The sequence below is a fragment of the Protopterus annectens genome, chromosome 12.part0 (assembly GCF_019279795.1).
Source record: "Protopterus annectens isolate FY-2018-M chromosome 12.part0, PAN1.0, whole genome shotgun sequence".
Classification (NCBI taxonomy): Eukaryota; Metazoa; Chordata; order Ceratodontiformes; family Protopteridae; genus Protopterus; species Protopterus annectens.
Window position 1 is genome coordinate 656,364,747 of NC_056746.1, and position 26,256 is coordinate 656,391,002.

At 43.5% G+C, this 26,256-nt stretch overlaps 1 protein-coding gene across 2 annotated transcripts in view; it reads right to left on the reverse strand.

Moving 5' to 3' along the window:
* Nucleotides 1-26,256, reverse strand: part of LOC122816772 (tetratricopeptide repeat protein 30A) — a 2,782,581-nt gene that overhangs the window by 358,732 nt on the left and 2,397,593 nt on the right. For both annotated transcript variants that reach the window (XM_044089788.1, XM_044089789.1), the window contains one exon: nt 13,261-13,339. In XM_044089788.1, coding sequence (XP_043945723.1) covers nt 13,261-13,339 — 79 coding nt within the window. The remainder of the gene's footprint in view (nt 1-13,260; nt 13,340-26,256) is intronic.

The window sequence follows — 26,256 nt, forward strand, 5'->3', positions numbered from 1 at the left end:
GTCAGAATGTTATTCATAAGCACAGCTTATCTGTTTTTCTGGGGGGGGGGGGTGATGGCTGTGTAAAGGCACACCTCAACACATCCTTCAGGGGTGGCAATCTAGGAGACATGGGAGAGGAATGATGTACATCTATTTGTAACATATAATATTGTTAGTTTGAAACCATTTTGAAAATCTCTCCCATTTGGCTATGTAGAATTTCCAGGTGGAGGGTCTCCTTCACTCCTGAAGAACCAGAAATATGTCATTATAAAATTGGTGTCTATAAGGGATCAGGATCCTATCATCCATACGGTTAGGTTGAGAGATGAGAGGCTGGGGTGAAGCAATGAGTCCTTCTACTGTATGATCAGGTCCACTTTGTGGGGTAGCTTGCGGTAATTGCCCCTGGCTAAGTGATGGAGAAGGGGGAACCAATGCTGATTTGGCCAAAAGGAAGTCACCAGTAGAATTTACTTTTTTTTCTTTTTCGATCTTTAGCAGCACTTTTAGTATCAGAGGAAGTGGAGGGAAAGCATAGAGAAACGTCCTTGTCCACTGACAGGATTAATGCATCTGTCCTCCACACCAAGAAGAAAGGTGTCCTGGTACAAAAGAAGGGGAGCTGTTTCTTGCTCTTTAAGGCAAACAAGTCCACCTGTGGCATTCTAGACACCTGTGGACTATGTCTAGGAAGATCTGTTCGTTGAGCATCCATTCATGGGAGATCTTCACAGTACCTGCTGAAAGAGTCTGCCATGACATTGTCCTGGGACAGAATGTACACTGCTTGAAGGGAAGACCGTCACAGTGACTTACCTGTAAATGGAGGCCTCCTACATCTGTTGTTTCTCTCAGGTTTTTCAGGAAATCTTTTTCTGAATGCCTTCTTGTGTTTCTGAGAAGGCCTAGCTCCCTTCTAACACAGAAAGTGGGCTTGGCTGGGCAATTTCTCTGGTATCTGGGCAAAGAGGTAAGAAGGATTTGTTTGCAGTCCTCCACAGTCTTACCTTGCTCCTGCAAAGTTTTGAATAAGCTAGCTGCCTGTGGTCCAAACAAAAGGTCCCTGTCAGGGTGGGAATGTAGGAGTTTATCCCTGAAATCTTCAGGGAGGGGCTGATTACACAATTAGGCGCATCTATGAATGACTGAAGCAGTAGCAGTTGGTCTGGAAGAGGCTTCAACAGCATCATAGCTGATTTTTATACTATGCCTAACCACTTCAGTGGCCTTATTTACCAAGAATGAAATTTGTTGCATGGAGTCTCTACCTGACATATCAGTCACAGCCCTGTTCAGATTGTTAAGAATAGATAAGAGATATTTTGTCATTTGGGTCTGATAATTAAATTGCCCTGAAGGCCAGGGTAGGAGAACTATAGACCTTTTTTCCCCCAACTATCCGTACCCCTACCTTTTGGCAACAGCTTTAGAAGATTTGTCTGAGGATTGGGAAACAGCTGAAAGTCAGCTATAGGATTCTTAGAAACTTCAGATCATCTGGAACTTTGTAGAATCTGTTTGGCTTTTTGGGAGCTGGGGGCTGAAAGTCTGGAGCTACGGAAGTGGATGTTGGATGTGAACGTGTCCAGTTCGGCCTCTAGGACCGGAGAAACAGAAGAAGGAACTGGACTCCCACCTCTAAAAGGCTAGACTATCTCTTTTGAACATCAGAGATTTGCTTAGACTCCCACACAAAATGTTTAATAGCTCTTTGAAGGATGCCTCTTCTACAGAGGAATCAGAAGAGAGGGAATCCTCACCTGAGAACAACTGATCAGGAGAGTGAATTTGAGAGAAGTAAGCTAAGAAATGATCATCAGAATCTGAGGCCTCCTCAGATGAAGAAGAAACAAAAGATTCCACAGTAATATTTTGTGGAGTAAGAGAGGAAGTGAAAAGGAAGGAGGTTTAAGAGCCATAATGGACTTGGAACAGGCCCTGAGAAAAATCCATGCACTCCTTCTCCCTAGGAGGAGGAGCAGAAACATGCTTAGTCTTTTGTTGTGTTTCTTTGGGGTGACATCTGCAAGAATCAATTGCCTCGGTTTAGAGGTAGTCTGAGGTACAGTCAGATATACCTTGGGCTCTGTAATGTTTGTGGAACAGTCAGAATCAGATTGGGCAGGCTAATTCTCAGGTTTAGGTCTTTTGAGTTCTTTCTTTAGAGCAGAAGGTATGTCAGGTATGGAGTGTTCCGCCAATTTAGACTGAGTCAAATGCTTTAATCATTGGGTCTCTAAGAATGTGTTTGATGATGCCAAATGGGAACACAATGTCTTGACAACAAAGGACTGGCAAAAGGAGCAAGATTTGTAGTTATGTTCTGCACCTAAGCAGAAACAACACTGGGTATGAACGTCTGCAAGGTATATGCCTATCACACTATCACTTACCTCCTTGGCTGACATCTAACAAAATCACAGAAACAGTTTAAATGAATAAGAAAGGTTCCCCAATGGGGGACTTATCTGACTCGGAGAAGGCTTACATTACAAATGACCACGCAAAGATCAGACCGATGGGTGCAAGTCCTGCATATGGGCTGGCGGCGAGATATTCTGTGAAATTATGCTCATGTGTCTAGTTATGTACCCCTACACTTGTAAACTGAGGTCATACATCGGATGTATGCTTCTGGGAAGGTTTATGCTTTGGCACCCTAGCCTAATGTCAGAGGTAAATATCCCTCTGTTTGGAATACAGAAACAGTGATTTCAGTCAGGATATATACTGAAGAAAGCTTCACTCTGACTGCTGATTTCCCTCCTTGGGATTAGCCAATCAGTAGTCACAGTAAAGAAGTGGGAGGAGGGGAATCAGAGCTTTTTGAAACTTGTTGGTTGTTGATTCCTAGGCAGGAAACAACCTATATAGCCTAAGGGCTACTGCAGCAGTGGGAATAATGAAACTTTAAACATTACATTTTTATCAGCACAGTTTAGCAACTTCTATATCTGCCCTGTACTGCTGTATTAAAGGCCACAGGAATTTGGCTGTGACTGAATTCTGCAAGGTAAGGAAAATGGCAGAGCATGGGGTATCCACAAGTGAGTAAGCTATCACAAGATGAGAACATTTGCGATGACAAAAATGATATGGTAAGCTAAATTAGGTATGTATTCTTCCCTTTCTCTTATCCAAATGCAGGTTTGGGAGTGTTCAAACCTAAATGGACTGTGAATTTTGACTGGGAAGTATTTAGCTCAAAACAATTCTTGTTTGTATCATAGGTTCATAGGTTCATACTAGGCTATCTGCCCTGGGGCATTTATAAGCCTAGCCTGATTGTGTTTGGCTTATGCCACCCCTTGATTTGAGTATACTGTGCCCTTTTTAAAGTTTAGTTTACTGTGCCTCTGTCTAATAGTGACACGGAAGTAATCCCCGGGACAAACCTACGATCCCCCATCCACTCATCAAGATTCTTCTTGAAGAGGGTCAGTGAGGTGCTCTGCCTAACATGAACTGGAATTCTATTCCAGAGCGAAGGGAGTCTCTGGGTTATGAATCTGTCCCTCCAGCATGTTCTATTTATTTCTGTGCTGAGGTTCAAGTCCCTCGAGTGCGTGGCTCTAAGGGATTTAGATTTACTGAGGTGGAGCATGTCCATTAATTCTGGGTTGGACATAGCTTTATATGTCAGGCATAGATCGCCTCAGAGTAGGCGGTATGCAACTGAGTAGAGCTGGAGTTTTTTTAACCGAGCAGCATATGGCATCTGTTTGAGTCCCTTGATCCTCCTGGTGAGGTACTTTTGGGGTCTTTCTAATTGCTGCAGGTGTCGGGTAAGGTACATCCCAAAGGGGGCATTGTATTCTATGTTGGGCCTGATGAGGGATGAATAAAGGAGCACGATTACCTCTCTTAATCTAGATGTGAATCCTTTCATGATGAGGTGGGCTATGTAGAAGGTCTTTCTAACCACTTTGGCAATGTGGTTGTCAAAGGAGAGATTGCTATCAACTTGGGTTCCCAGATCCCTAATTACTTTCTCTGTAGTTAATGGGTTACCACCTATGTGGTAATTTGTGGGCACATTGTTTTTGCCAAAGGGTATGACTATACACTTTTTGGCATTTAGCTTTAGACCATGGCTTTGGCACCAGTTATCCGTCTCTGCGAGACATTTTTGAAGGATGTTTGTGTCAGCTGGAGAGTCAATTATGGTGCCCAGTTTGCAGTCATCTGCGAACTTGGTGAGCCATAGTCCTCCCATGTTGGCCTGTACCTCAGAAAAGTAAATACCAAACAAGAGAGGTCCCAGGACAGAACCTTGTGGGATGCCACTTGTGACCGGTTTCGAGTCTGACATGGCCCCAGCAACTCTGACTCTGTGGGTTCTGTCTTTGAGCCAGTTTGCGACCCATTTTGTGACATAGGGGTTTATATTTAGGCTGGATAGCTTATCTATGATGCCTGGGTGGGGTATTGTGTCAAATGCCTTTGCGAGGTCGAGATAGGCTGTGTGGACTACCTTCCCTTCATCTATGGCCTTGGTGACTGTTTCGAAGAAGTCGACCAGGTTCAAAAGGCAGGATCTGCCCTTGACGAAGCCAAATTGGGTAGGACCTAGTGTCTATAGGTCCCCAATGCCTTTGTTTATGAGTTCCATGATGATCCTCTCCATAGCCTTGCATACTAGGCTAGTCAGGCTTATGGGGCGATAGTTTCCAGGGTCTGCAGAGGCGCCACGTTTGTGGAGTGGGACAGCTGTTGCTGTACGCCATTCTTTGGGCACATATCCTGTAGTGAGGCTGAGATTGTACAGCAGTTTTACTTGAGGGATTAGTTCTTCTTGGAGTTCATGTAGGACACAACCCGGGACACCATCTGGTCCCATGGAAGCAATGTTTTTTGCTTTGGAGAGGGCAGCCTTCACCTGAGCATCAAAGATGTTTGGGAGGCTGCACTCTGCCGGGATAGATACTTGCTCTTTTGGGGTGGAGAAGTTTGCACTGAACCTGTCTGCCAGGATATTGGCGATGTCTGTGGGTTCAGTGTATTTTTTGTCATTTAGAATCAACTCAGAACAAGTCTGGGAGTTGCATCCCAGGTTCCTAACATAACTGAAAAAAGCCTTATGATTGTCTTTAGTGTCCTGTGCAATTTTTATCTTGAAGCTGGCCTTGGAGGATTTTATGAGGGATCGTAATTTTTTGCTAGTACTGATCAGAGATGCCTTCCCTTTTAGGGATTTTGCTCTATCATGTAGTAGCTTCCTCCTTCTGTTGTACAGTTTATTTATGGCTGGGGTCCACCAGACTGGACGCCTACCTTTGGATGACTGGGTCTTGATTTTGTTTGGGATAGCATGATCCATGCATTCCTGGAGATGTCCGTAGAATGCATTTATATAGGATTCTGCAGTTTGGGCCATAGTTTCCACTGGCTCTGGGGCCTTGAAGGATTCCACTTTGGCTTTGAGAAGTGTGAAGTTCGCTTTTGAGAAGTTTTTCACTGTGGTTTTCTGGGCTGGGGGTGGGGTCGGGATGTGGATATCCAGTGAAATTAATTTATGGTCTGATCTTACCAATGAGGGATATACTTCTGGTATGGAGCATAGAGTCCCCATGTTGGTAATTATCAGGTCTAGTATGTTTTCTCCTCTTGTGGGAGTGGTGACTAGTTGTTCCATAGCATTTGAGTTTATAAATTCCAGGAACCTTTGGGCTAAGGTGCTGGGGCTTGAGTAATGCTTCCAGTCTATGTTTGGGTAGTTGAAGTCGCCCAATATAATGGTGTTCAGAGAGATCTTCATGTTCTCCAATGTTTTCAGGAAAACCGAGTGGGATTCCTGACTTTGAGAGGGTGGTCTGTAGGATGCTATAAACTGAAAAGCAGTCTTGCCCACTGTCAGTTGCACATGGATGGTCTCCGATACTTCGTGCAATGCCACTAACCTGGAGGTGTGTATATCCTTGATAAATATGGAAACTCCCCCTCCTTTTGCGGGTCGGTCCGGGTTTTGGGGTCGAAAAGCATGATATGAGGTATAACCTGGTAGTGCTGGGGTGCTCTCTGGAGCCTTGAACCAGGTTTCTGTCACTGCACAGATGTCGATGTTCTCCATACTGAGGAGAGCTTCGAGTGCATGCATCTTGAGGTTAAGACTTCTGGCATTTAGCAGCATTACCCTTAGTTTCTTGTTCCTTGTGCTGTCTATGGAGGTGGGTTTGACTTTTGAGCCTTGCCTAAAAAAGGCACTATGGGGGTGGCAAGAGCCTTTGCCAATATCCGAAAGCCCAGGGGTGACAGGTGCAAGCTGTCCCTAGTGAAGCAGCGTGGCTTGTCGAGCATGTCATCCCAGACTGACAGACACTGGATCCCCTTTGAATGACACCAAAATTTTAGCCAATTGTTAAAATCGATCATTTTGTCTTTATACTGTGGCATCATTCTAGGTGAGGGTAAGATGCTGCTGAAGGTCAGGGTCATACCGGCCTGGGCTACATGATCAGAGAGCTCCTCTATGTCTCTTTTCATGTAGTCGAGGGAGGTACGTCTCAGGTCATTCATGCCAGCATGTACAATGACTGAGTCATATTTGTATTTGCTTTGGAGTGACCTGAGTGCTTGCGTTATGTGGTGGATCCTATCGCCCAACAGGCAGCTCACTGTGACCTTCTCTTTATTCAGCCTGGTGAGCGGGACGTCAGTGTGTCTGACAATAGAGTCACCTATTACAAGAGTATCAGGTGCGTTATTCAGCCTTAAGGGCTGTGACTGCTTGGCACACTGACTTTGTGTGCTATGTGTTGTACGTGTTTTGTTTTAGGGTAGCATTTGCTTGGATGTCTGCTTTGGAGGTCTCTGTTGCTTAGGTAGATTTATATTTAGAGCCTCCAAGTATGTTTTTGTGTTTTTATGTGTTTGGTTCGCTGTTGTGGTGGGACTATGTGATACTGGAATTGTGTTGTGTGAGGTTACCTTCTCCTCCTGACTGGTTACACCAGTTTTGAGATGAGAGAGCTCAGCCTCCAGTTTGGCAATATGGTTGCATCTCTCACATATATTGGAACCTGTTTGGAGGAGGAGAGGGTTGTCCGTGTACATGAGACAGTTGTAACATTGCCTCAAAATTCCCAGATTCACCAGCTGGACTGGAGAGGAAACCATTGACTGACCTTTGGACATGCTAGAGTAATATAGGGAACTGAATTAAAATGGACCAATAGGGGACAAGGTAATCGTAGAGAGTATAAGAGGAAGTAGTGCTTATGGTTTATTAGTACTAACTTGTAAAATTACTTATTTGGTCCAGTGAGGGGCCTTAGAATGAGAATATGGTGTTTACTTTGAGAGATAGAGCAGTTCTAAGGGAAAAAGTGAAGAGCAGACTTCGTGGAGCCAGGAATAGTTTAAACCCAATTAGGTGGCGCTGCCCGACGTTGCGCTATGCGCAAAACCGCTCAAAAGAGGGTTTTAAGAGAGGGAGATCAAGGAGTTAGGAAATGACCCAAAATGGCCAATAAAACTACAGTTTCAAGGCAGTAACCACTCCCACAGGGGCAGGCAGGCTGCTCAATGTTTATCACTGCCACTGATGAACACAGACACTTCCCTTTAGCCCAAGCAAACAATGGCCACCAAGAAACTTACAAACAGTTCAGAAGAGCAAATCTGTAACTGAACTTTTTTAAATCTCAGAAAAGTGGGAAAAAAGCAAGATTTATTTGTTTTTTTGTTTTTTTTAAGGAAAGCAGAGGTTAGCAGGTATCAACAAGTTAGAACAGTGCAGTAAATGACCCCACACTTGAGTGCTAGACCAGAGACAGATAAAATACACTTCATTAGATTTTTTTTTCGACATTAATGTTCATTACCTATACCTAAGCATGTATCAGCATGAATAATCTGAAAGGTAAATCATGAGTATCAAAATGGTAAGTAGTAGAGCTGAAAAATTCATCAACATTAAGAAGACATTGTTTATTTATTTATTTATATTTATTGACCGGGAGTGTCCGACTGGACATAGGTCCATTTTCAGTGGAGGCTCAGGGAGAAAAGCTCCACAGTTAAAATAAACAGACAGTAGTTGCATTGGATTACATAGCGATTAACAATTTACATAGCAATTACTTAGAACATATTTACAGATGAAGAACAAAGTACATCAGTAGACAACTAGAATCTTTATCTGTGAAGTACATAACAGACATTAACAAATGTTACAATAAGAAGTTCCTGCTGTATAATAAATACTAGGCTTATGAGCATCACTTATGAGCATCATTGTTATTGTAATGCCCTTTTGTTGATCCATAACAATGCCTTTTTCATTGCTATGGATCAGGGAAGCAGTTAGGTTTACCTTCATGTGTGCATATTGCACAAGGGCGAATAGCAATTGTCCGAAAGTCAGTTTGCAAAGTTTGCAAACGCCGAACAGAAAAAGGTTTGAATGTGCAATGAGCGAATGCACAGTGACATTCACTCATTGCACATTCGACATTTTGGGGCAGATTGCACTATAGTGGGGATCGGAAAATGATCCCTTTCCCCACTGTAGTGCAATCTCGGAGTTAGAATATTAAAGTAAGGGGGTGTGGGAGGCTTGCCCCCCCCCCGCTTTACACTTCATTAGATTTTTTTTTCGACATTAATGTTCGAAAATCAGCAAATCTGCTTTTCAATTTGCTACTTTTAGAACATTTAAAACTGTTGCTGTTTTCATTTTCGTGGTTACAATTCGCTCAAATGAGCAATCGCACCACTGTGATTCGGCTTTGTAAAGGTAAACCAAGCAGTTATATCAATAAAATAAATCTTCAGTGCCTAATGTGCAGTACTGCTGAACCATGTGGTCATTCAAACCTCTCATTAGCTGGACGCTTGTCTCTCACCATGTCAGAATCATGCATTTATATCTGTCCGATCCAGCACAGGTGGTTTTATTTATTTATTTATTTACATTTGTTTACCGGGAAATTCCGACTGGACATAGGTCCTTTTACAGCAGAGGCCTTGGGAGAAAAGCGCCACAGAAAGACATGGTAGATGGGAAAACAATAACAAAGGTACGTATGTAGTATAAATGATCATGGCATGGAGTAATACAGGAGCAAAATCGGTACAATTGAATAGTAAGCTCTAATTACAAACACTGAGAAATAAGAAATAAAACTCAGTGATACAAATTTTCTAGACAGTGACTAGATAATAATAAAAGATAACTAAATCCGGGAAGGATTAACAAGCAGTGAGTTATCTTCAGTTCAGTTTTATAGTGATAGAAAGGATACTCTATCTAAATGGGAAAGGAGAGAAGGGTTGAGGGGGGGGGGTATTAGTCGGGGTTTGGACAAGGACAAAGCCAGTGAGAAATTAGGTGAGATTTAAGTGCAATCTTGAAAAGACTGCAGTAAGGAAGGGTAGTTATGGCAATGGGAAAGTTGTTCCAGAGCTTAGATATAGCGAAGGAAAAAAAGTGCTTCACCTGCTGAGTTTTTGGCTTTGGTGACCTGGAGTAGATTTTTGTTGCAGGAGCGCAGTGGTCTAGAAGAGTGGTAGGGTTTGAGATTTGTATGGAGAGATGGGATACAGAGAGGGTGGTTTACTAGTTTATGAGCAAAGGTGAGTTGAGTTTGGTGTAGGAGTTGTGGGAGTTCAAACCAGTCAAAGTTTCTAAGGGAGACACAATGGTAACTGCAGTAGGAGGCACCAGTGGCAAATTTTGCAATTTTATTGTAGCAGGCTTCGAGTTTGTGTAGGTCTGACTGTCTAAGATTAGTAAGTATGGGTGATGCATAGAGTAGGGTGGAGATTAACTGTGAATTGGCGACAGAGATTCTTGCTGGTTTGGTGAGGTATTGGTGGCTTCCATATAAGGCACCCATTTTTTGTGAACTTTTTTTATTGTTAGTGAAATGTGGGTGTCAAATTTGAGATTATTGTCTATCAGTACGCCAAGTAGTTTTGTGTAGGCAGTTGGTGAAATGGAGGTATTATCCTTGGCTTGAATAGTGAAATGTGGGGTGTTTGGGGTAGAATTGGAGGAGTGGAAGATGAGGAGTTTGGTTTTATTTGGATTGAGAAGAAGCTGGGCATTAGCTTTCAACTGAAGAGAAAGATTCTTGGGTGATCTGTTGGAGTTCTGTTTGAGTTGGGGCTGAGTAGATGAGGGTGGAATCATGTGCATACTGTATGAGGGAGGCATGTTTGGTGGCAGTGTGCAGGTTGTTGGTGAAAAGGGAGAAAAGTAGGGGGCCAAGGATGGAGCCTTGGGGAACCCTGAGAGTAATAGGGAGACGAGGGGATAGATTATTGTCCCAGATGACTGATTGCTGGCGGCCTTGTAGATAGCTGTGGAACCAGTTTATGGCTGGTGTGGAGAAGGAGAGATCGGATACAGCAGAGAGTAGTAGATTGTGTGACACAATATCAAAGGCTTTAGATAGATCCAGAAATACAGCAGAGGAGAGGAGGCCATTGTTTTTGTTATGGAGGATAGTGTTGGTGAAGGAGAGGAGAGCAGTTGTCATGCTGTGGTGTGGTCTGAAACCATGCCGAGTATTGGAGAGGAGGTTACTGTTAAGGAGGAAATTGAAGACCTGTGAGTTGATGCATTTTTCAAGTATCTTGGAGAGGGGGGGGGTGGCAATGGGGCGGTAGTTGGACAGGTCAGATGATGGGCCACCTTTGTGGAGGGGAATGATGTGTGATATTTTCCATAGCGTGAGTACACAGGATTCAGATATGGAGAGGTTGATTAATATGGAAATAGGATACGCTAGGACATCAGCTGCTATCTTTAGGTATTCAGCGGGCAGGCAGCCGGCTGCTAGTTTTGTGGGCTTTAGTTTTGTCATGAGTCTTTTTATGTAAGAGGTGGGTACTGTGGAGAGAAAGAAAGTAGGGAGGGGTGGTTTTGGGTTGGGTGAGGGGGGAATAAAGTTGTTCTGGATATAAGGCCAAACTTAAACTAAAGCTAATGAGTGAAAATGGGATATTTAATCAGAACTGCAGGTTTAAGATGAATAGATGCCGAACTGCTAATCAACTATGTTTCCCACAGGTGAAAGTCATGTTATGCATTATATTTGCAGTTAGAATATGAATTTAAATGTATTTAAAGTCATGCTATGCATTATATTTGCAGTTAGGATATGAATTTAAATGTATTTAGAAATTAAGTTTAGATAGCTCAGCATGGATAAACACACTTAGGATTATACTGTGATGTTTTAATATTCTTACTGATAAATTAATTTATTCTATACTTTGCTATATGCTTATGAATATAAAGTGGCTTTAAGATAACCAAAAAAGCAGAACTGAGCTAATTAATGCAACATAAGCCTAGAATAATAGCCTAGAGTTCATCTGATCAAGGCTTGGTTGGTTAAGTAACCAAACACAGCTGGTAGAATTTCTGTATTATTATGGATCTAAGCCAAAATATTTTACCAGAGTAGAATCACTGCTACTGGTAATCATGATGACACACTGAAACGTATTTCAGTAAGTACAGAAGCTGCAAAAATAATGTGCTGAAAGTCACTTTCTATAATCCTCAAATTATTATTATTTTTTTACAAGGGGAAAATCCTGCTACATACCCACCATACTTAAACACATGTGGTGGGTTGTATATACTAATGGTTGTACAGCACTGGGGTAATAAAGCTCCATCTATGTTGAAAGGGGCTTTCAGTGAATTTACTTTGTGGCACTGGCAGTCACTGAAAGAGTGTTTTAGCAACTGACAGGCTCACCTGACTGTGCAAGACCACAGTATGCTTTAATGGGGGAGTCCTTTACACTATTATGCAACCTAAACCCTCCTGCAGGGTCTATATTACAACGTCGAACTCCCAGGAGTTCAAACATTGTAATATCAAACCGTGAAGTTCAAAACTCAATAATTACGAAAACACAGAACAGCTATTCTTTTCCCCAGGGGAAAAAAATCGCTGTTCTGTTACAAACAAAACACACTTTAAACTTAAACTAAAGTGGGGGGCTTTGCCCACACACACCCCATGGGGGGCTGTGCCCCCCACACCTCCCCTACTTAAATATACCAACTCCAAGACTGCACCACAGTGGAGGAAATAGCAAAGCCCCGAAAACGGCCCACCAATTTTTTTTCCCTGGGAAAAAAATCGGTGTGCCGTGGCTTCGCTATTTTCGTATTTTGGACTTTTGGGTTCGATATTACAGCGTTCACACTCCTGTGAGTTTGAAGTTGTAATATAGACCCCTCCTGCACCCCCTACACACCAACCATACTTATGTATGTCTAGGGTCATATATACTAATGGATGTACAACAGTGGGTAAAGGTAAAACTCCATCTATGCTTCAAGTGCTTTCAGTGAATTTTCTTTACAATACTAGCAATCACTGAAAGATTGCTTGAGCAACTGACAGGCTCCCCAGACTATGCAAGACCACTGTGCTCTTTAGTGGGGACTCCCTTCTATCGTTGTGCAACTATGAAGATAACACATTATACTAAGTATATGGGGATGCGGGTGCAGGCATAGTATGTCCTTAATCAGCAGTAATTGAGCATTAGTGTTATGACTAACCATGTATTAGTCCTTCACAGGGGCAATGTAGTACCCTATAGCTATTTTGGCTATTATTTTTTTTTTCTGACAAGTTGAGCAGGACATTGTGTTGCATGAGCAGCCAAAGTAGAAATGGTAGAGAAAGCAAATATCCTTTTCAGCTGTCTGGTAAAAAGGGCATAGCCCTTCAGGCAACAGAGTCATAAATTAATTAAATATCTTGTGATGACTATAAGAAATAGGAGTGTGAGCAGTTCTCTGGTCGGCAAATACTGTACAGAGCTTGGAGAGAATGATTTTATACCCAGGCATCAGAAGAATGCTAGCAAGAATACAGAAAAGATTCTTCATTGCAGCAAGTGAATGTACTCTCAAACAGGTATCGGCTCCAGATTTAGTATCTCTCATGTGGTTCGGCATAAGAAAGGCATGGTTCTGCAGCTTTCTAATAAACACTGAATCTCCATATTTCAAATTACTGTAACACACCAAAATGGGGCAGCTAAAGCACAGATTTTATTTAGTCTGCTAACCAGTGGCAGACACAACGAAGTGTTTGTGCTGCCAGATGTCTTTCAGGCTTTGAAAGCCAACCCTCCATATGCATAAAATACTTGTCACTAAATGGGTTTTGATCATGAAAAATTTAGTTAATCATTTTATTCTGATAGATCCTGAAGACATTTCTAAAAATAAACACTGATCACTAAACAAATAATAAGGTACTTTCCTTATATAAATGGCTAGTTATGGCTTACCTTCTTGTTATAAGGTTCCAAGCTCTTAATAACACGGGAGATGCCAAAGTCATAGTTCCCTTTAGCACAGTACAACGTTCTGTGGAAAATTTCATGGAGAAATTGTTAGAACTCAATTCATACATTCTGTTAAAGATTTTACCAATTATCACTTTTCTCTTTAGTTGCATACTGTATCAATGAACACAAGGGGTGTACTCTCAAGACAGGCAAGAGTTTCTGTTCTAGGAAGTTATTGTTTAGCTAATATATACTGTCTTAGGAGTGAGTTTTTCAAACAACATTGTAATACATATTCAAAACAGATCGGCACTACTGACCTGAATGCAGTGTATCTCAACAGCCCAATACGCATCACAAAATGTGATATTCTGTGCGGGGCTATGAAGCACAAAGAAAAGTTTCAGCAAGGTTATTGTCATTTGTTTTTAATTTACAGTCCCTTTAAAAATACCTTGAACTGCTTACAGTTAGTGCCCTGGGACAAGCTGTGCCATAAGGAAGTAGGTTATATAAGGCAAAATGTGACAGAACTACACTGTGCGTGCAATTTAAAATATTAGTTTGCAAGGAAATGCAAACCAGAACACTGGCAAACACAGCTAGTGAAATCTGAACAGTTCTAGTTTTCTTTGATTTATGAAAAATAAATATGTTTGATATTACTCTTACATAGATTACTGTTAGCTAGAATCATAAAAAAATGTGGTAAGCCTGTACTGAAGTCACAAAAGATCAGTGTCTGGACAGGATGTAAGAAATACGCAAGTTATGTGCTTAAAGAAATGTTAGATTTCTCTGGTCTCTGTGAAAAACATAAGTTATGTACTTACTGGAATTTTACACTTCTGTGGTCTCTGTCTGGACATTGAGCAACCAACCCACCTTCCCATCCAAAATTTCACTCTCTGAGGGGTCTGTAAGTGGACTTGCATTTAAATGCCTTCCTTTTCTTTAATCCATTATACATAGACGTATGGGCTGAATGTTGGCATACTCAATATAGAGGCTTCAGCAGCAGCAGGGTGTAATGAACAGGGAGGAGCTCAAGCTTGGGAGGCGTTCACTACCATCTTTAGAGTGTGTCAAAGGCACTAGTCCAGATGTTTCAGTGTCCAGACAGACCTCAGAAATAGTTTAATATTCTTCTAGTCTATATCTGGCTGATACATCTCACTAGCAGTATTAGAAAATAGTTGCTGTAAAAGCATCAAGATCATAATGATGACGTGTCATCTGATCATCTTTTTACAGCACATTTGCCTGGTAGCATTAATGCAGTAAACTACAAATAAAAACAAACCCAACAAAACACTTGAATACAGCCCCCCATATTCAATAATGGGTCTTATACTTGTTATATTTCTGCTTGAGAAACATCAAATCACCTTCCTCATAAGACCATATTTCCTAATAATATTGATCACATTAATTTCAAAGTTAAGATTTGTATCTACAGTGATACCTAGAATTCTCTACCTCAGAAGAAACATAAATCTGATTGTCCAGGGTATAAGGATATTTATTATAATTATTACTATACCCAAAATGTAAAATGGTACATTTTCCATTGTTAAATCTCATACCTTTGGTTGTTATCCAATCTACAGGTTATCCAAATAAAATTGCAACAGATACCAATCACTAGTATAAGTCACTGTCCACCATGTCATAATATCACTAGCAAACTTACTTAACCATACAGAGTTAGATTTTGGGCATTCTGGCATCAGTACATCAAATAATACTGGCCCCAAGACTGAAACTTGGGCACTCCTTTGGCTATCAGTCTATACTTGGATTAGGAGTTTTTAATTCTCTCTCTGTAGGTTCTACCTAGTAGTCATTTAGACACCCATTTAGCTACACAGCCAGAGCTATCAAATGGTGTTATATGACTTTTAGTTCTTGCAAAAATGGTTAACTCCTTAACTTACACTTTATACTGATTAAGACACTGTACATGTCAAAATAGAAAATTATGTTTTACCACATCTTGGCATCTTTGTTGTCCATCTTCATTCTTCCTCACAATTAGGTCTCAGATCTGACCCACGGATCCAGCTTGTCCACATTTATCAGACTTGGATCTGACACTTGAGCTCCTCCCTTTACCCACAATGCACTACACCAACCCCAAAACCTCAGATCGAGTTTGCTGATTCACCATCCATTAGATAACAAGGACAGGATACAGAAAAAGGTAACTGAGGCTCAAACTTGGGACATAAGCATCCCACAATCTTCCTTAGATCCTCTAGAAAAATAAGGCAGGGGGACGGTTGGGTGGAAAAGTGAGCACGAATGAAGATGAACAACACAGATGCCAAGTTATGGTAAGACATAACTTTTGAATCTGATGTTGTCCTCTATTCTTCCTCATGATTGGAGTCCCCACCTATGTGATTTCTGGGTGGCCCTCATGGAAGGATGTGCCGGAGTACTGTCGAGCCAAAGGAAGCCCTGTTTTTTTAGACACAATAGCCAATTTATAGTGCACAACAAAGATGTGATTGTTTGACCAGGTGGCTGCCACACAAATATCATCAGTGGAAATCCTGGATTAAAAAGCAAAAGTAGTAGCCATAGGACTAGTAGAATGCGTTCTTGGAGGCTGAGGTAATTCTAAGCCTCTCTGTGAGTAAAGGAAAGTGATGCAGTCAGTGATGCATTTCGCCAGTGTGATTTTTGACACTGCCTGACCTAATTTGTTAGCAGAAAAGGCTATAAACAATTGGTCTGACTTCCTGTGCTGCTTTGTTCTATGCATATAATAAGAAGCTATGTACCTACCATAACGTTCCATGTTAGTTGTCTTCTTCTCACCTTCTTTCTTGCTGGATGGGTTCGGAGCCGATCCTCGGCTCCGACTCGGCCAATACTAAAGCTCGAGAGCTAATTCCACCAGCTCGAGGCTCCCCTATATCCCACAATGCTAGGCGGTAACTACTCAGATCTCGTTTGATAGCTAGACCAAGCAATTCTAGTCTCCATAGTATGGAGAAGGGTAACCCACCTCTATATAAACTAGAGTGTAAGGTATCTCAGACCTAACAAAAGGGGAAATAGAGGTGGTAGAACGTGTGGGAATGAAACTCTTCCAGAGGAAGATCACAAAATGAATTCCTATCGGTCTGTCCAGGCTTGGGGGAAGGAGGGTGGGACGCAAGAAAGAAGGCGAGAAGAAGACCACTAACATGGAACGTTATGGTAGGTACATAACTTCTTAATGTTAAGTTGTCTATCTCGCCTTCATTCTTGCTGGATGGGACAGCGTCCCTAGCACCTTATCCCGGGTGGCCTATCGGAACAGACTCTTGAGAACAGTGGAACCAAAGTTGGCACGGTTTCTGGAGACCATGTCCAATTTGTAATGTGAAATGAAGGTATGAGGAGAAGCCCAAGTGGCTGCTGCACAAATGGAATCTATTGGCAGCCTGTCCTGAAAAGCTACGGCTGTAGCTAATGACCTAGTTGAATGAGCTCTAGGTCTTGAAGGTAGTTTTTGATGTCTGATCTCATAGATGAAGGTAACTGTAGAGGTGAGCCATCTAGAAAGGGAAACTTTAGTAACTGGAAGGCCTAATTTCCCTTCCGCATACGATAGAAAAAGCTGATTAGATTTCCTGAATTGTTTAGTCCTGTCTAAATAATATCTAAGTTGGCGGTGAACATCCAGAAAATGTAGCTTTTGTTCCGACCTGTTGGAATAGTTAGGGAAAAAGACGGGGAGATCAATCATTTGGTTTAGGCTTGTTTGAGAGGAAACCTTAGGTGAAAAGGATAGATTAGTACGGAGGGATACCCTATCTTTGTGAAACACTAAGTAAGGAGGGCGACTGCACAGAGCATGGAGCTCAGATACCCTTCTCGCTGAAGTTATGGCTACTAGAAAAAGTGTCTTCCATGAAAGCAACTTCAGAGAACATGAAGCCGCTGGTTCGAAAGGGGGAAGGATTAAGGATGCCAGAACCAAGTTCAAGTCCCATTGAGGCGGGGGATCTTTGATTGGAGGTTTGAGAAGAAAAAACGCCTTAAAAAGGCTTTGCAGAGCTTGTGAGCCATGATGCTAGACTCCGAGACACCTACATGATAATTAGATATAGCAGCCAACTGAACTCTAATGGTAGATGAAGAAGAGCCTAAATGAAAGAGTTCTGCTAGAAAGTCTAGAATAGACTGGATAGGTGCAGTGAAGGGATCTATATTTTTTGATGTTGCCCAAAAGGAGAAGCGTTTTCATTTGCTATTATAAATCTTCCGGGTAGAAGATTTATGAGAGGCTATCAAGATATCTCGGACCGAGCGAGATATTAAGGGAAGCCTGGCTAAGATCGGAATCGGAGAAACCACGCTGTGAGGTTGAGAGAATGAAGAGATTGGTGCAGCTGGCCCGATTGGTGGGTCAACATATCTGGCACTGGGTCCAGATGCCAAGGCTGCTCCAAAAGGTAACAATGAAGGAATGGAAACCATATTTGTCGAGGCCAGTAAGGGGCAATGAGGATCATTGTCACTCTCAAGGCGATGGCTTTCTGAATTAGTTGAGTTATCAGTGGAAAAGGGGGAAAAGCATACAGAAGTTCCCAGGGCCAATCGTGGACTAGAGCGTCTCAGGTGGGATGGCCTGGTAATGGGAAGAGAGTGAAGAAGTCGTGACACTTGCTGTTTTGGGGAGTAGCAAAAAGATCGCAGCAAGGCTGGCCCCATCGTTGGAACACTTCTTCCAGTACTGATTTCTTCAGAGACCACTCGTGGGGCATGAGAATTGCCCTGCTCAACTTGTCTGCAATCACGTTGGACTTCCCGGGAATGTGCATTGCTACCAGAAAACGCTGAGAAGAGATCGCCCATTGCCAAAGTCTGAGTGCCTCCTGACATAAGGGGTATGATCTGGTTCCGCCTTGTTTGTTGATGTACCACACTACAGACATGTTGTCCGTCTGAATTGCAATAGTCCCTGTGGGAAGAGAGTCGTGAAGGGCTTGCAATGCTAAAAGCACTGCTCTCATCTCTAAGACATTTATGTGCAAGTGGCACTTGAAAGGTTGCCACGTGCCCTGGACTGTCCTGCCCTGATAATGCCCCCCCCCACCCGATCAGGGAGGCGTCTGTTGTCAACGTGGCGACTGGGGGGGGGGGGTAAGTGAAGGGTCTTCCTTGGAGAACCTGAGGTGATGTGATCCACCAAGACAGTTGATTCTTGCATGATTGAGTTATCAATATGGTGTGGGACATCGGGAGCTGTTGAAAGGACCATTGAGTAAACAGCATCCATTGGAGGATCCTCATGTGGAAGTGAGCTAAGGGGAGAAGGGAGATAGCTGCTGCCATGAGTCCTAATACCTTCAAAACTAGTCAGGCTTTGACTTTGTTGCATTGTAAGAGAAGGTAAACTTGTTTGCGGATGTCTGACACTCTCTGCTCTGTAAGTCTGGCTGAAAGATTGAGAGTGTCTAATGTGGCGCCTATAAAGGTAATAGATTGACAAGGCGACAAGGCAGATTTTTCGAAATTTATTGAAATGCCTAGAGCTTGGCAAGTTAGGATAGTGAAGTCTCTGGATAGAAGTAGTTGATGTCTGGTGGTGGCAGTAAGGAGCCAGTCGTCTAAATATGAAAACACCTGGAATCCTTGACGTCTCAAGTGAGCCGCGACCACTGCCATGCATTTGGTAAACACTCGGGGGGCTGTAGTGAGACCAAAGGGCAGGGCTCTGAACTGGTAGTGACTGGCTCCCAGCCTGAAGCGGAAAAATCTCCTGGAGCGTCTGTTCATCTTGATATGGTAGTACACATCCTGAAGATCTATCGAGCACATCCAATTGTCCTGACCCAAGAAGGGTAGAATGGACTGTAGTGTGACCATCCGGAAATTTGTTTTTCTGACATACTTGTTTAAGTTGTTGAGATCCAGTATGGCTCTCCAGTCCCCTGTTTTTTTTGGTACCAAAAAGAATTTGGAGTAGATTCCGTATCCTTGTTGGTCTGCTGGGACTGATTGGATAGCTCTTTTTGATAGCAGCTTTGAAATTTCTAGTGCTGCTTGTTCCCTTAGACTGGGTGGAACATCTGGAAGGGATCCTTTGGGTTGGGATGGAATGTGAATAAAGGGAATTTTGTAACCCTCAGATATGATTGACTGTACCCATTTGTCTTGTGTAAGAGAAAGCCAGGCTTTTGGGTACAGGGATAATCTTCCCCCGACTGCCTCCGAAGGTGGACAGCCGGGCAGCCCCTCAGGGATGCTGAAAGGGTTTATCAGAGAAAGTTTCTCTGCTACCCTGGTTTTGCGGACCTCCTCTGCCTCTAGGGCGGCATCTATTGTTATTCCCCCCTCTGCCTCTAGAGGGGAATCGACCTTGTGCGTCAGATGAGACTCCCTGGGTTTGTTTGCGGAACCACATTTTTCCTCCCCTCTGACCTTTGGGATAAGGCCTAGAAGGGGTAGAAAAACGGACTCCCACGGCAGAGAGAGTCTTACCTTCCACCTCGCACCTAGTCAATGTATCCTTCACCTGAGGACCAAACAAGGATGATCCATCAAAGGGGGAATTGGTGAAGAACGCCTTGAAAGGGTCCGCAAAGTTGCACAGCCGCATCCAGGCGTGACATCGTAAGGCAACGCCTGTGCCTGCGGCTCTACTCGCCCCATCCGCAGCATATGAGATAAGCCGCATGGAGGAGTTAACGATGGAGTTCAGGGTTGCCAACTGGGAGTTCATTCTGTCTTGGAACCCCTCAGCTGTTGGATCCTTTACCTCTTCACTCATATCTTTGAGTAAATCTCTCTGGAGACGAGTGAAGTGACATAAGTAGTTCAGCGACCGCATTGAAAAGGTCGCTGATGAGAACATCTGCTTACCGTACCTGTCCATGGTCCTAGATTCCTTATTAGGAGGATGGACAGGTACCGAAGGATCGGCTAACTCCTTCTTAGTGGCCGCGGCCACCACCATGGCATCGACGGGGACACCTTTAGATAAAAAATCTTTATCTCTAGGGGCAGTAATAAACTTAGATGGCCTCCTCGGGGTGGGTTCCACTGAATCAGGAGCCGTCCAGGCCTTCCTTGCCACCACTTCCATAAGGGGGTCAAAGGGAGGGGACACTCAGGAGGTAGAAGGGCGAGAGCCGAACGCCTCAAGGTACACTGACTCATCCTCTGAAGGGTTAAGGGCTGGCCAGTTCCCCCTCTGTTTCAGGATCTCAAGGATGTCAGCAAAGGAGACATCCTCAGAGGGGGATCGAGGGGAACCTTCAGATTCCTCTAAGTCAGTGTCAGAGGTGATAGACTCAGGGGAGTCAATGTGCTTCCTCTTGCACTGCCTCTTTCTAGGGGGTTCTCCTACCGGGTCAGGAGAGGCCTCGGAAGAGGAGGAAATTTCCAATGGGGAAACTTGAGGAGTTGGCTCTCTGTGGTCTGAAGCAAGGGGGTGGGTAGAAATCACCGCAGGCACTGAGGATGGAGGGGCTGACAGAGCCGACTGTGGGGCACACACTGGTTCTAGCACGCTCCGCATGACCTCGAAGGCACCCCTATCGGGCAAGGCCGGAGGTCCCCGCTCCGAAGAGACCAGGACCCCCCCGGCACCAACAGGGATGGCTCCGAGGCCGATGTTGGAGCCGAACTCATCAGTGCCGAAGCACCAAGAGGGAGAGTGGGGTCGGACAAGGGTCCGATGCCACTCGCCCCCTCGGAGCCGACGAGGGAAGCTCGGCGCCGAGATCCCTCCAAAGAGGAGATCGGAGCAGACGATGGAGCCGACAGGGAAGGTATCGGATCCGACACGCCGACAGTCATGGCTCCGATGAGCCCCGGCTCCGAGCTCAAAGGAGTCGGAGGAGGAACACATTAAGGGACAGAAATAGCCGCTGACTGATGAGTCGGGCTATGAAGCATTTGGGCCAGCGCCTCGAACTTGAGAAGTCTACTCACTACCCTTTGCAAATCGTGGTCAGATAGCCTGGAAGACCGTGAGGAATGCGATCTATGGCTCCGTTTCGAAAGAGGAGGGAATCCTGGTGCCGAGTGAACGGAGCCGATGGAGGGAGACCTAGATCTCTTTCTCGAAGGTTGCTCCGATAAGAGTATCGGAGCCAACTGAGTCTTATCAGCCTCGGCTCCGGCCGGAGCCGAGGTAATAGTATGAGGCTTGGAAACATCGGCTCCAGCCGGAGCCGATGTTGAAGCAGTTTTGATGCTTCCAGGGGACGGCTCTGAAGCTGGAGTTGACTGTCTGGAAGTCTTAGAAGGCTTCCCCGACACAGACTGGGTCGGGGGGACTTCAGGCTTTAATAAACCACGCAAAATCAATTTATTTTTGCGTTCCTGCAGAACTCTAGGGCTGAAACCATGGCACACAGCACATGAGTCCTGCAGGTGCAAAGGTCCCAGGCAATACACACAAGAAGTGTGACCGTCTGTCAGAGACATTTTCTGACAGCACGAGTCACACTTCTTGAAGCCTGAGACCTTGGAGTCCTTAGACATACTAAAGGCCTAAGTAATAAAAACACTCACACACACACACACACACACACACACACACACACACACACACACACACACACACACACACACAGGCCTTTAAGAAAATATTAAATTCCAGTCACACTAAAGGACTAGGAGAAGGAGGGGAAGGGGCCTAAGGCCTAAAGTTAAAGGGGAATAAAGGAAGGGATTATGGGCAAAAGAGGTGAATCGATTCAAGGAAAAAGATAATTAAAACTAAAAATTATACTAAGAAAGTAATAGGGGTCTAAAGATTGTGAAAATAGAATCATTTTTCACTAACCTGCCAGAGCCGGTAGAAAAGCACCTCGTCAGCTAAGCGGCAAACGAGATCTGAGTAGTTACCGCCTAGCATTGTGGGATATAGGGGAGCCTCGAGCCAGTGGAATTAGCTCTCGAGCTTTAGTATTGGCCGAGTCGGAGCCGAGGTTCGGCTCTGAACCCATCCAGCAAGAATGAAGGCGAGATAGATAACTTAACATAAACATAGTTATCTATGAACATCAATGAGATGCAGAATGTACTCTCCTTTGTTGGAAGAATTGGGCAAAAATATCAGTAACTGAACAGATTGGTTAATATTCCTTTCCACTGCTACTTTAGGCATAAAAGAGGGATTGATATGTAGTTAAACCCTGTCTTTATGAAAGATTATATATGGAGATTTGGAAGATAATGCCTGAAGCTCAGAAATTCTTTTCACTGAAGTAATGGCTAATGTCTACTAAAAAGATTGTCTTTCATGAAAAAACTTCATGTCACAACTGGCTGCTGGCTCGAAAGGTCTTTAAGTAAAACTCTGCAGCACGACAGTGAGGTTCCAAGGTGGGGAAGGGTCTTTAATGGGAGGTCTCAGCAAGAATATACCTTTTATAAATGCTTTGCATAATCTAAAAGTAGACAAGGAGCGAGATTGGCTAGCTGTATGAAAATTAGAAATTGCAGCTAGCTGAAGCTTGATGGTAGAGAAAAAACTTGCTCCTTCCTTAAACAGGGTACTAAGAAAAAGCAAAGCACCTGAAACTGGCGCTGAGAAGGGATCAATATTTTTACTTGTAGCCCAGACAATTAACCTTTTCTATTTACTGTTGCAGACTTTCTTAGCTGAAACCTTTTGTGTGGCTAAGATGATGTTATGGAACGAGGAAGAAAGCCTGGTCTCAGTATAGTTGGAAGTGGAGAAACCATGTGGTCAGCTTGAGGGCATGAAGACTGGGGTGTTGCAATCCTGACGGGTGAGAGAGGAGGCCCTGTCTTGGCTCCAGTATCCACAGATGATATTTCAGATGAGACCAGAGGAAGGGGAACCATATCTGTTGAAGCCAGGAGGGGGCAATAAGGATTACTGAGCTCTTCAGCTTGCTTGCCTTCTGAAGAAACTTCGGGATCAACAGAAGAGGGGGATAGCCACTAAGGAGACCCTGAGGGCCAATCGTGCACCAGAGCATCCCTCTGGAGCATCCATCTCCCTGGAAGGGGGATCAGAGTGAAGAACTCGCTGCACTTGTTGTTGAGGGGAGAGGCAAAAAGGTCACAGCAAAGCTGACACCAACGATTGAAGATCATGTTCGCTACTGACTGACTGAGGGACCACTAGTGTGGAATCAGGAAAGATCTGCTGAGTCTGTCCACCAGCTCACTGGTTTTCCCCAGAATGTGAGCGGCAACCAGAAGGTGGTCCAAAGATATCTCCCATTCCCATACCTTCAAGGCCTCTCTGCACAAAGGGTATGAATGGGTTGCTCCTTGTTTGTTGATCTACCAGACTACTGACATGTTACCGGTGTGAACTGCAATGGTCTCCAGAGGGACAGCATCCTGAAAGGCTTGCAACATAAGAAGAATTGCTCTCATCTCAAGGACATTGATATGCATCCTGGTCTCCAGAGGGGACCACGTGCCTTGGACCATCTTTCCCTTGTAATGACTCCCCACCCCAACTGGGAAGTGTCTGTGGTCACTGGCTATTGGAGGGGGACTAGAGAAGGGTCTGCCTAAAAAGAGGTTGTCTGACTGAATCCACCAACGAATATGATGCAGATTGATGTCAGTATGATGGGAACAGATAGAGGTTGGTAGACTATAGACCACTGTACTGCTAATGTCCATTGAAGGATCTGCATAAAGAACCTTGTCAGAGGAACTAACAAGATTGCTGCCAACATTGACTCAAGAGCTTGTAAGACTAGATGTGCATGATGGGACGGGTGGGATAATAGTTCACATACTTGATTCCTCAATGTTGTAATGTGGTGAAGGGGAAGAGAAGCTATTTGGTCCCTTGTGTTTAACTGTGTTCCTATGAATTCTAGGTTCTGCACAGGAGTCACACTGGATTTGTCTAAATTTATGGTGATGTCTAGGGAGTGTGAGATTCGAATCAGATAATCTCTGGCTTGGAGAAGTTGGTGCTCATAGGGGCAGTGAGGAGCCAATCTTCTAAGTATGAAAACATCCAGAATCCTTTGAGTCTCATGTCAGTTGCTACGGCTACCATACATTTGGTGAACACCCAGGGGGCTGTGGTGAGCCCAAAGGACAATGCTCTGAACTCAAAGTGATTGGCTCCCAGCCAAAAGCATAGGTATCTCCTCGAGCACCTGTCTATTTAATATGATAGTACGCATCCTTAAGATCTACTGAGCACATCCAATCACCCTTGCACAACAGAGACAGAATGGATTGAACCATAACCAATCAGAACCTGAACTTCTTTACATAAAGATTCAAATTGCTTAACTCCAGTAAGGGTCTTAGGTCCCTGTCTTTTTTGGCACCAGAAAGAAGCAGGAGTAAGTTCAGAATCCTCTATGTTCGGTCGGGACCTCTTGTATAACTCTTTTTTTGCAGCAATTGCTGAATTTCTTGGGCTGCCTGCTCCCTCTGACTGGATGTCACATCAGGGAGTTTCTTGCTGTGGTTTGGAGGAGAAAGGAAAAAGGGAATGTAGTAGTCATTGGATATTACATTTAGTACCATTGAATTGTTTGCCTGTATTACAAATTGAGTTAAGAACAAACTTGCAGTGTTAAAGATAGTACTGCATTTTATTTTTCTGTTTGTTTATTTGTTTCAATGAATATTGTTTTAAAGATTGTACTGCATTTTATTTTTCTGTTTATTTGTTTATCTGAATATTGTAGTCTTTCTGTCTCTCTGCAGTTAGTTTGCCGCCCTCCTTCCCTGTTCTTGTTGTGGTATTAATCTTGGTGGCTTTGGAACTGCCCAGCCCTCCTGTAAATTTGTGTTTGAACACTACTCCTGGGTCCATCTCATTTGCTCACTCAACCGAGTACAGTGAGATCGTATTTTGATTTCAGGCACTCCTACCAGTCCCATCTGTTCAGCTCTATCCCAGTCTAGTGTCATTAGCTCATTCCACCTAATACAGAGAGAACATTTGAGAAGGCCAACCCACTTAGGTCCTTAGCCTTGAATTATCTTCTGTTTCTCCTTTCTCCCTTAAAAAAAAAACTTTGCTTGAATCTCCTTGTGTTCTGAATGAGTATGCTTTTCAGCTGATAAGTATACTTTTTGGCACGTTTTAACTGTTCAGAGTTGAATAAAACAATAATTGAATTCAGTTCTGAATACAGTTTGAATAAATTGCATTTATTTAAACTGTATTTACTTTAATATTGCTACACACTCAAGTGTGCTAACTTGCATTGCACTTGAATTGTTTTTAGTGCTGTTTTAGCTCCTTTTCTGGAAAAAAATCTAAGGTTGTTTCCTGCCTTTCCTGTAACTAGTCTAGTCCAGATACAGATTTACTGTATCCAGGACTGTTTGCAAGCTTCTGATCCTCCCAAGCCTTTCTGTGTTGGAGGGAAGCCTCCTAGCTTATCAGTGGGAGTGGTAAGCACTAAGTAAGCTATCTACCACAAAAGTGATTTCTGGCCCAGAAATTGTAGTTTATTGACTGTTTGGGCAGTTTTTCCATCTCTTTCAACTTTTAGGTCTAAAAGACCATGTTTGAGTTTGTTTCCAGCCTTTCCTGTAGCTAGTCTAGTCCAGATACAGTTTTGCTGTATCCAGGACTGTTTGTAAGCTTCTGAGCCCCCCCCCCCCGTAGCCTTTCTGTGTTGAGAGAAGCCTTCTAATTTATCAGTGGGAGTGGTAAGCACTAGGTAGCATATCTACCACAAATGGAGTGGTTTCTGGCCTAGAAATTGCAGTTTATTGGCCACTTGGGCAGTTTTTTCCATCTCTTTCAACTTTCTGGTCTAAAAGCTTGAGTTTGTACTTTTTCTGTAATTAGTCTGGTCCAGATACAGATTTGCTGTATCCAGGACTGTATGTAAGCTTCTGAGCCCCCAAAGCCTTTCTGTGTTGGAGGGAAGCCTTCTAGCTTATTAGTGGGAGTGGTAAGCAATAGGTAGCCTATCTACCACAAGAGGAGTGGTTTCTGGCCAGAATTTGTAGTTTATTTTCCATCTCTTTCAACTTTTTGCTTTAAAGGCCCACATTTGCACTTATTTC